Below are 11,915 nucleotides of genomic sequence, written 5' to 3'. Positions count from 1 at the left end.
TTGATACATAATTTCTGAGACCAATGAGGTTTTGCCACACTTAAGGGAATGTCATGACGTTCTAATTCCTCCCCAAATATTCAAGTAAGTCATCTACAGACACTTTTGTAAATAAAGAGACAACATCAAAACTAACCATATTAAAATCATTCAAAATTTAAACTATTCAATTTGTTTATAAAATCAACATTGTTTTTAACATTCGTGTTAGAAATGTTTCCTACCAAAGGAGTAAGAATTTTAACAAGCTATTTAGATAAATTATACGTAACTGAGTCCACTGAACTAATGATTGGTCTGATAGGGTTATTGATTTTATGTGTCTTAACTAAACCATACATATAAGGTAGGGAGGCGCATTGCGGTGTAAACTGTTTAATTAAATGGTCCAAGCCCTTCAAAATGGATTTAATTTGTTTATTAAAATGGGAGTTCACTGTGTGTGAGGGTCAGACCTCAGTTTCGTATAAGTATCAGTATCATTTAGCAATGTCATTATTTACTTATATGTCACTTTTATTCATTATTACCACTGCATTAGATTTATCTGCTTTAGTCACTTTCACTGTATCGTCTTCTTTAATTTTCTTGAAAAGCCTGGAGAAATCTCACGGGTACTTAGGGGGAGAAGGCTTACACATAGCACATCACACAATACCTTTACAAGTATTGATATCATCAGGGCATAGGTTTTGATTAAATTTTTCTAAATAACAAAAGTATTTTGAGATGTCGACACAGTCCAGGTTACCATTATACACCCAAAGCTTAACCCATATCCCAAAGCCGCTGTCGTAGCACTATCCACTGGTTTGTCTGATAAATTAATCATGAAGTCCACGTTGGCAGGCTTAGTCCAGTCGCTCTCAGCAATAAGATTCTTCAGCTTGACTTGTAGCTTCCTTTCAAGACGGTTGCAGCACTTTCTCAATTTTCCATAGCAGTAATCCAGCATCCGATTCTTCCAAACGACTGGAACCGTTGATTAAAGCCATACCGTCTGCTTCTAAGTGTACGAAACGCATCATCTACTTCTACTTTTGTGATGTCGATGTGTTTCTGAAGTATGATGCGTTGAAACTCGTCGAAAGGTCGCTCTGCTAAACGAAGAATATTTCACTGGTAAAATAATCAACTTGGCATCACTTGCTCGTTCATACACTTCCGTAGAAACTTAGTCAGAGTTTCAGTTTGTGAGCGATGATAAGAGCATTACAGAAGGATGTCACGAATAGAATAAGGTTCGGAAAATTCAAAGAAAAGGCGTAGAAGTTACGTGTGGTTTCCATTATGCTTAAAAAATCACAGTAGATGCACTTGACTTCATGAATAAGCGAATTCCACAGGAAAATGATAGTCAGAAATCAAGCGCTTTCGTCTTTACTCAGACATTGTCAAGAGTTAATGAGGTACAATTGGAGAGAAAAGGTCTCAGGTACAACTCAAGATCAAGAATACCGACGGTTAATTGTCAAAAGTGTAAAAATTAAAGAGATAATCCAGGATTATCGGATATCACACCGGTCACAAACCTAAACAGATTGACCCTAACCGAAATTACAAAGTTTCTTTTACAGTTCAAAACATGTAAAAACTGAATATATTAATTTTGTTGCTTATATTTATCTACAACTTTTTTCATTATGAAAGCATCAAGTTTACATAAACCGAGACTTAAATTTAGAACATTTCTATTATTTGACTTGATGAAACAAGATTCAATGATATTCCTTTTAACTGTGTCATTACATGGGATTAAGGCTCTTGCTTGACTCCAGTTAATAAGGATGGTCTAAATCCTTCATATGTACGAATAATGCATTCGATATTTTGCCCAGTTCTCACAGAATACTGATGCTGTTTTGAGACGTTGTGAAAGAGATTACTGGTTTGTCCGTAATAGACTTTATCACACTTTTTGCAAGGAATTTCATATATCAAAAAGGAAAAAAAAATTAATAACCAGATAAATTAGTAAAAAAGTGTAATGAAAAGGGTAATGTGAAGTATCTTTCCAAAAAACAACAAGGCGTGATTTGATCTCCAGCTTACTTGGGGCCCGTGCTAAATTCCAAGGTCAAATATTTTATTAGAAATAATTGTTCTATACTGCTTAACATGCGCGTTATTAATTTTTCACATTTTCCTTCTAATAAATAAATCTTAAATATCTTATCCTAAAATTTCTGTATCTTTAACTCAACGCAAACCACCCTTTTTCAGACCTTTTTAGGGTTTTCCATAGACCTTTCCTAATCGCTAACAAGACAACAAAACGGCAAGAACAACAACAATAAGACCCCAAGAACAAAACAACACGACAACAACAATAAGAACAAGAACAAGAAAAAAAACAATAATCAAGTAGTTTGAAGGGTTACTCCCCGAGTAAGCGAAAACGAACCAAAATATCCAGAAAAGTACAAAGAGAAACCACAGGATTCCAAACATGAAACGAGGAACAGTTAAACGAAGCCGCAGAAGTACCTGACAGATTGGCCAACCAATTTAATGACTCCCCAGAAGCGTGAAGAGAATTACAAATGGGCGGATGGTGACAGGGCACCATTACGCTCACATAATAAAACTTGACCGCGAGTGCTCTCGAAGCGGGTCTTTAATTGGCCACCTGTCATAAACTTTTGTTTCCTAATTAGATCTAACCAGTGATTTCGTTAGTGAAAACTAAGAAGCTGCGTTAGCCAATGAAATTAGGAGGAATGTTCGAACAAATATTGCAGGAGATAAGGAATGATTTCTTCGACGGTTGTATAAATCGTAGCTTATTTTTATTTCCAATAACCTGGAATTACCCCTTTTAATAATTTCTTAGTATTTTATTCTGATATCAACAAGTATACCGCCTATTGAGAATTTTGTAGTAATAAATCCCGTCTTTATATTATGCTGTATCTTACCAGTAATACATAAATTCTCACTGAGGTGATGACATATTTTTGACGAAGGGAATGGATTATCATTTAAGTAAAATATTTGTTGTTGGCGAATAAAGTGGCCTTATGCCAACACAGGCTATTGCTCTCTGAGCATCCTTCAAGTGAAGATTTTACTTACTTGGTTTCCTTAGCAACTAATTTTTTGGGTTTTTCGCCATAGCCAGAGGGTATTGAATTAATATCCATATTGCAATAGGTTTAGCTATATTTTAGAAAAATAGTCATTGAAGGTTCATTATACAAAAATGAGAGACAGAATAATTAGATATTACAAGCAGCACAATTTGAAGCTTCTCTTTATAACAATACAAAAATAAATTCAATTTTTATAACTATTTATTTCACCTGAATTAAGAAAAAGTTCTGAATAAACATTTCAGTCACATGATAATCTCTGCTGATATTCGTGAATTAATCTTGCAATAATGGGAGTATTCATTAACGACCAAAGCCTAGGCCGTAACCTCCAAGCCCACCAGTCCTCCTCCGAGGCCGAAGCCTCCAAGACCTCCTCCAAGTCCTCCCAGACCTATTCCATGTCCCAGACCGCCTCCAAGACCGGCTCCGTATCCCAGGCCTCCTCCAAGGCCTCCAAGTCCTCCTCCAAGGCCTCCTCCAAGGCCTCCTCCAAGTCCCCCAGACCTCCAGTCCAATAATAGGATCAGCAGAACGCTTTTGTCCGGCAGCAGCGAAAGCAACCAACAATGCGAAGACCTGGAATAAACACATTTTAATCTTTTTTGGAGGTAACCCTGGAATCGGTTCATTATCCCGTTCAACAAATATAAAAACGAGAGACCACTTCAATAAACGCATCCTTCAAATGGACGCTGTTGTCAATATTAGGGAGGATAGATGCTGTTCGTTCATGGCATTACTGTGGACGAAATTTAACGGATGTAGGATTGTATGAGGTCAGGTCTATCTTAGCTTTATTTATGGCGTTGAACTGATATTAGACCTTGACCAGCCCATCATGTGAATATTACTTCAATCTAGTTTTTAGCTAGTTTTCATGGGTATATCCTTTCCTTGGAAAATAAATGTCATAGATAATGGATTTTTTTTTATTTTTAATGGGTGAATTACTCGAAGACTAACTAGAATTGAAGTCTAGAATACAAGCATTCTTAGCCTTAAATGGGTAGTTACTAAAGACCAATTGGTAATTGACATAAAGGCAATGATTCTACTATTGCAAACAGTTGTTAAAATTTTTCTAATGATTTATGTAGCGCTATGTATTCCTGAGCTGTAAATCAATTGCACTAATACAACAACCGCAAGAGTTATTCAAACAAGAAATGAACGACAAAAAACTGAACAAAAATACGAATTTTTAATTCCTACCAAGAATTTCATCTTTCCAAACTTGTTGTAGCGGGAACGAGAGAGGACTGGAGATAACTGTGATCTACCTGCCCCGAAATCTGGCTTATATATGGGATGCGCGATGGAAAAAAAATCCTATTGTGTTTTAGTAATTTTGTCAACTTCGACCACACCTCCTATGAGTCGGTGGCATTGACCGTGAACCGAGTTTATTATTGCCTTGGCAGTGGACGGAAAGATTGTCTTTGTCCCTGATGTGCTTTAATGATAATGTGTGGAATTCCTTTCGAGGTTTAAATGTATATATATATATATATATATATATATATATATATATATATATATATATATGATATATACATATATATATTATATATATATATATATATATATATATATATATATATAATATATATACATATATATATATGTTTTTATATGTTTTATATGGCTATGAATATATTCTGCTAAAGCAGAATTCCAACTAATAAAAGGAACCCACGATTAAAAACGCCAAAATGCAGAAAGTAAAAACTAATATTTCAGAGACCTTCTGTCTCCCTCTTCAGGCAGGTAATGAATGAGAAAAGGTACAAAAAAAAAGCAGTATTTGTATGTGTGTTATTATACGCATATGTATATATCATTATATCCATCCATATATATATATATATATATATATATATATATATATATATATACATATATATATGTATATATACCGCATATGTATATATACATATATATATGTATATATACGCATATGTAATATATACATATATATATATATATATATATATATATATATCTATATATATATATATATATATATATATATTATAATATACTATATATATATATATATATATATATATATATATACTTTGGGTTCCCGTGACATCCTGAATATATCCCTCTTTTACTTATATCTCACGATAAGGAAATTCTTCAGGCGCAATAAGACTTCAAAAGTCTTCATGCACTAATAAACCTGTAGTTACCCATTTTCCCTGGCTCTTTTTATTTGTCACTGCTTTAAGCTACCATGAGGGAAGTACAAAAATGAAAATAGTAACTAAGATGACATTTATTAAGGAACTAGCTTTACTATTCACTGCCGTTGCGTTGATTGGTGCTATGGTGCTTTTTAGAAGGATTGCAAATGATGGTTGACTTTCGTAAAGTTGGATATGATTTCAACGCAGAAAAACTATAAACAAACTTCTGGGATTGTAAATTACAAGACTAGGCCTATAATAACTATTAGTATCTTTTTATAAGTTATGATAATTGCAGAGAGAGAGAGAGAGAGAGAGAGAGAGAGAGAGAGAGAGAGAGAGAGAGAGAGAGAAAATTGAAGTGATTTCCTTTCATTCAACACAATTCATTTGCAATAATTCATGAACAATCTTGTTTACGATTAATACGCTGATTCGATTCGGTATAATCTTTAAACACTTAGATTTTCCGCCGACTTTAATTTTTTTGCAAAGATTCTCCTGCCTTTCTTGCATTTCCCTTTCTATGCTTCGCCTTTTTTTTTTGTTTTTTTTTTGGTCAAAAGACAAAAGTTAAAAAAATTTAAACTCGCAAAATTCAAACAGACCCTCCGATCCTTACTGTGCTTCGCCTTTTTTTTAGTCATCAGACAAAAATTAAGAAAATCTAAACTCGGCAAAATTCAAACTGACTCCAATAATTTCCTAAATGCCTTTACTGTGACGTTCAAGTCTGGATTTGGCTGGTTACAATTTTTTTTATGGCGATATATCACTAACAATCAGAGGACATTTTTTCCGCTTGTAAAATTATTTTGACTCCTTTACTAAACGATTGTGGTAATACTATTGTTTACTTATATTTGTCTTTCTGATTTTTTTATGTGTATTATCTGTTTCTGCCGAATTATTAAAGTTTATTTGGTTTTGTTTCTGTAACTCTTACTGTTGATTTCCTTTGTTCGACAGAGTATTTGTCTATATGAAGATTTTTACATTTGCACATTTTGGATAAGAATAATCATTTGAATCATACATATACATCCAAGTACTGAAAAATATTTTGCTCACACATATATTATTATAATTTATGTATTATATATATATTATATATATATATATACTTATAATATATATATATATATACATATATATATATATATTATATATATATATATATATAAAAGTATATATATATATATATATATATATATATATATATATATATACATATGGAAAAATATTTGTGTGTGTTAAGTATTTTCAAATATTCCCTCATGACCGTTCATTTATCTTATGATAAGGAAATACTTCTATAACAATATAGGCCTTGTACAAATAACCTTCAAATACGCCCCTGTAAACAGTTATAGTTACATATTTACTGATCTGTTTCTTTTTCTTTTTTATTGCATTTTGTAATATGAGGGAAATGTGCAAATGAAAGTAGTAACGAAGATAACCCTAATTAAGTCCAACTGTCAATGGCAGTTGGTTTGAATGTTGCTGTTAGGATTGTATGTAAATATTGAGTGACTGTCGTTGAGTGGAATATGATACAGACGAAGCATTACTATAAAAGGACTTCTGTAATTGGCAAAGATAAGTTAGACTATAAAATACATTAGAATATTTCTATCAGGTATGGTATGTTCCAGAGAGAGAGAGAGAGAGAGAGAGAGAGAGAGAGAGAGAGAGAGAGAGAAGCAGTGATTTCCTCTCATTCAACACGCTTCATGTACTATAATTATTGATTATTGAGCAATCTTGTATAGTGTTTAGAAGCTACAGTAAATCAGTGTATTTCTTAAACATTCCAATTTGCCGCCTTTTGAAGCTCATTGCAAAGTCTCTGCTACTCTTTAGTTTTTTGTAAAGGAAAATTATCGTGGCGCACTTTATTCTGTCTGTCCTCAGATTTGAAAAAAAACTACTGAGGCTAGAGTGTTACAAATTGGTATGTTGATCATCCACCCTCCATTCATCAAACATAACCAATTGAAACCCTCTAGCCACAGTAGTTTTTATTTCATTTAAGGTTAAAGTTAACTATGGATCGTGCATCTGGCAGCGCTTTCCGGAGGCGTGGGAGTACGTACCCTCGCTCTGCCGCATCTGGGAATCAACTGAAGAGTTCCCGGTCGTAGCTGATGGTTTTATACAGCATTATACGTTGCACAGAAAACTCGATTGCGCAGAAGAAATTGAGGCGCATTTTTTTTTTAAATTCCCTTTCCTGTGCTTCGTTTCGTTCGTCAATTGCTGACAAAAGTTTAGGAGATTTAATTTCAAGGAAAGTTCAACAGATTCCGGTTCCTCGAATACCTGTACTCACGTTCTTCTCCAGATTCGACTGGCTATAATTTTTTATTGCAGAATCTCGCCTGCAATCTGCAGGTATTTTTTCCGCTTGCAAACTTATTTTAGCTGCTTGACGAACCTTTTGCTTGGTAATATTGTTTTTTTACTGATATTGTTGTTTTCGTATAAATGATTTTAGTTTTAGGAGAATTTTTTAAGGATCGTTTAGTTTATCTTTAATTCGCATTGTTGCTCTTCTCTTTTCTGCAAAATTATTTTTCTATATGATTTCTATCAAATTTTGGACAGTTATGATAACGCGTACCACTTACACATACACACGCGGGCACATGCACACACACATATATGTATAACTATGTGTGTGTGCATATACACACATACACACACATATATATATACATATATATACCTTTATTTATTTATATATGTATTATATATATATATATATATATATATATATATATATATATATATATATATATATATATATATATGGGTCGGGGAGTTGGGTAAAATTCGCTGGTATGTCAGGCCTTAGTCGCCTGCCATGATTAAACCATAGGTTCGTAGGTACTTAGGTTCCAACTCCATTTATGACTTTGTGCCCAAGTTGCTAATGCCCTGGACTCTCACTCGAACGACAAGGGTTCAATCCCGTGGTAAGTCATATATATTATATCTATATATATATATATATATATATATATATATATATATATATATATATATATATATATATATATCATATAATTCTTACATCACCTGATTCATATAGATTATTCGAGCTACAAATGTCCTTTAATACCTAATTCGCTCCACCTTGGTATTAATATATTTTCATATATGTTAACTGAAGGGGAATTTTTTAGTTGATAAGAAATTCGTCGGCTCTTGGAACTCGAATTACGGAAACTAAGAATTCGTGACCTACAGTGACGCGCTTTAACCTACGGGACCATCAATGAGAGGTTTAACATATATGAAAAAAACAAAAAAATATTAACTCCGAGGTAGAGTGAATTATTGATATTAAAGGACATTTGTAGCTTAATATCACATCACAACAGGAGAAAAAACAAGAGACTGGCCGGTTTCGATTTTATTACTAAGCCATTGACGAAATGGACTGATATTGGTAGGAATCCCAATATATATATGCTAGGAGGACAGTACAGATAAAGATACAAACCCGTGGAGGTTAAATATCCACACTTGACAAGTGTCATAGCAGAGGGGAGAAAAACTTCATTAGTGCTATGGTCAGGCACTGTTTATTAATATGATAATCCTTTTTTTTATTTTTTTTTTTTTTCGTGTCTGTTACCTTCTTAAGAATTTAAACATTTGCTAATTTCTTTTCCTTTCAATTCAAATTCAACTTCAAAAGCTTTATTTCGGACATAAATGGCCATAGACAAACGTAAATAGGCTATACATAATACATAAACATAAATAAAAAAAAGCCTCCAAACTCACAAAGGATAAAATTTAAAATAAGTCTGAGAAATGATTATGAAAGAGAGGTGAAAAATTATGATAAGAATGAGATGCGGATAATGAAACTAAGTGATTCTTCTACTAAAAGGGCATATACATCTGTAGCATATCAGAACAAACCAAGAAATACTATATTCTTGCATAAAGAGCGCACAAAATGCACTAAGCATAAATGAGGCTTTCAGTGTTTGAAAATGATTTGTCATTCCGGTTTTATACAGTCACGGCAACTACATCGGACACAGTATGGAGGACTCGCTGGGTGATCTATTTCAGGGTCATAGTACCCAGAAGTGCTGATCCTTAGCCTGGATTAGCTCTCGGAGGACTTAGACGACTTGGCCACAGGAGCCTTGGACTTGGTGGACATGACTATAAGAATTTTGGCGAGTGATAATTTTGTAAAATTCATCATAAAAATACTTCGCATTGAAAAATTCGCTGTACCTACTGTCCCAAAACGACCCATTTTTTACCAATCTTCAGCTAATGTATATAAAATCTTTTTCATGATGAATTGTACAAAATCATCAATCACCATATTCCTGCTATTTATTATTACCGAGAAGCCTTTTATGATTGAATTATATAATATAAAGAAAAGCTAATCCTTTCAATGACCTTCGGTGTAATATAGTACAGATTTGCTTACCCCAGCAGATGTGACTTGGCGAACTTATGGCTATTGCACACGGTGTCATAGCCACCAGACTACGAGAGAGAGAGAGAGAGAGAGAGAGAGAGAGAGAGAGAGAGAGAACTAATAGGGCTCATAAGAGGACGTACTAATTGGAAGGAACGCTTACTCTGGAGTGATTCATGGTCAATGACAGCTTAATATACTTGAATTTCGGGTGTGTGCCGAGGGATTTACCAGGGTTTTACTCTTGCGGTGTCCTTTCGTATATATAAAGGCCTCTCTGGAGCCTGACCAGTATAACGCAAGAAGCTTCGTCGTGCAGAGACCCACAAGTTAAAAAAGATAAACATGAGATCTTTGGTAAGAAGGAAAAAGTGTCAGGTCACATTAACATACATTCGTTTCTATATATTAAGGACAATGGTCTTAATTTTATTTCTAAAGAGAATTAAGGCTTTTTCCAGTAAAAATCCCTGGACATATTCAAAATTCTTGCTATGTGCAAACAAGTCAATCTGCAATGTTTATCTTTTTTTATTGAAAAATATTAAATCTGGCAATAAAAGATTTCTCATATAACTCAAAACTTCTCTATCTCTCTCTCTCTCTATCTCTCTCTCTCTCTCTGGTTCTTTAATAAGATATATTTGATATTCTCTCCAGTTCGCCGTCCTGTTGGTAGCCTTAGTGGCTGAGGCTGCTCCCGGAATCGGCTATGGAGGTCTTGGAGGACTCGGTGGACTGGGCCACGGAGGCCTTGGACTCGGTGGTCTAGGCTTAGGCCTAAACGGAGGATATGGTGGTGGATACGGTGGCTACGGAGGTCTCTTGAGTGCTGGAAACTATGCCAACGGCTACAGCCATTCCGATGGTTACAATCATGGAAACCATGTCCTGAAAGGCTTCGGAGGATCTGGTGGGCTGAACCATGGCCATCTTAACACACACTTCCTCGGGAAGCGAAGTGCTGATCCTGAACCTGTAGTAGGCCTAGGAGGACTTGGAGGACTTGGCTATGGAGGCCTTGGACTTGGAGGTCTAGGCTTAGGCCTAAACGGTGGCTTCGGTGGAGGATACGGTGGCTACGGAGGTCTCTTGAGCGCTGGAAACTATGCCAATGGATACAGCAATTCCAATGGGTACAGTCATGGAAACCACATTGGTAACCAGTACGGGGGACTAGGTGGGCTGTCCCATGGTCATGCCAATTTGCTGGGAAAGTGAAGCGCTAACACTCGACCTGTATCTGAATGAATCCTCATACTGACCTTTGAAAGAATTTTATCGATGGATCCATACAAATTCAAATCAACGTTTACGGGTATAAAAGAACATGAGTGCATGTTCAACTGACGTTTGCTGAGAAAGCGTTTCTTATTGTACATTGATCATATATAGAAAAATATAGTCTATCTTTGCAGCAAATTGAAGTATTTTTCTTCCTATTTCCTTTACCTTGAAGCATCTGCACTTATTAGCACAGAATGTCAAGAATTTTATGGTTAAATAAAGGATGATTACTTTACAAATAAAGATATGATTATATTCCGGATAAAGATATTATTCTCTTCTATTTTAGATTATTTTTTTTCACCAATGATAAAAGAGAGTCACTTGTAGACTAAATATCTATATCCCTGACAGGTGTCAAAAGGGGAGGGTGGAAGGGACGACAAAACTCATTAGTGCTATGGTCAGGTACGATGTTTACAAATATGATAACTATTTTGCATAATATATACTTTCTTCCTTGAAAAATTTAAGCATTTTACAGATTTTCTGTTGTCTTGCCAATGGAAACTGCATTGGGAACCAGTATTTATGACTGGGGGGTTTATATCATGGTCATACCCACCTGCTATGCAAACGAAGTGCTGATCCGGAGCCTGGATTAGCCCTCAGAGGACTTGGCTATAGAGGCCTTGGATTTAGTGGACTTGGCTTAAGGCATTTGGCGATTGATGATTTTATATGATTCATCATGATAATACTTATGAAATTCGCTGTGCCTACTTTTCCAAATTACCTGTTCAACTAGTGCATATAACCGTATTTTTTATGATGAATTATTGAAAATCATCAATTACCATATTCTGGTTATTCACTAAAAGTTAATCCAAAAGAAACCCTACAATAATTGGATCGGCGTTTAAATACACAGAAATGTGA

General features: G+C 34.6%; 1 protein-coding gene across 1 annotated transcript; it reads left to right on the top strand.

Annotated features, from left to right (window-relative positions):
* The first annotated feature begins 10,061 nt into the window (after positions 1 to 10,061).
* On the top strand, positions 10,062 to 11,058 carry LOC135196813 (acanthoscurrin-2-like). Its single transcript, XM_064223603.1, has 2 exons — positions 10,062 to 10,106; positions 10,410 to 11,058. Exons 1-2 carry the CDS (start codon positions 10,095 to 10,097, stop codon positions 10,968 to 10,970), a joined length of 573 nt encoding a protein of 190 aa, XP_064079673.1. The 5' UTR covers positions 10,062 to 10,094; the 3' UTR covers positions 10,971 to 11,058.
* Positions 11,059 to 11,915: the final 857 nt, after the last annotated feature.

The sequence above is a fragment of the Macrobrachium nipponense genome, chromosome 18 (assembly GCF_015104395.2).
Source record: "Macrobrachium nipponense isolate FS-2020 chromosome 18, ASM1510439v2, whole genome shotgun sequence".
In the NCBI taxonomy this organism is placed as follows: Eukaryota; Metazoa; Arthropoda; class Malacostraca; order Decapoda; family Palaemonidae; genus Macrobrachium; species Macrobrachium nipponense.
The sequence above is the reverse complement of the archived record's forward strand: the minus strand, read 5'-3'. Positions and strand labels throughout refer to the sequence as shown.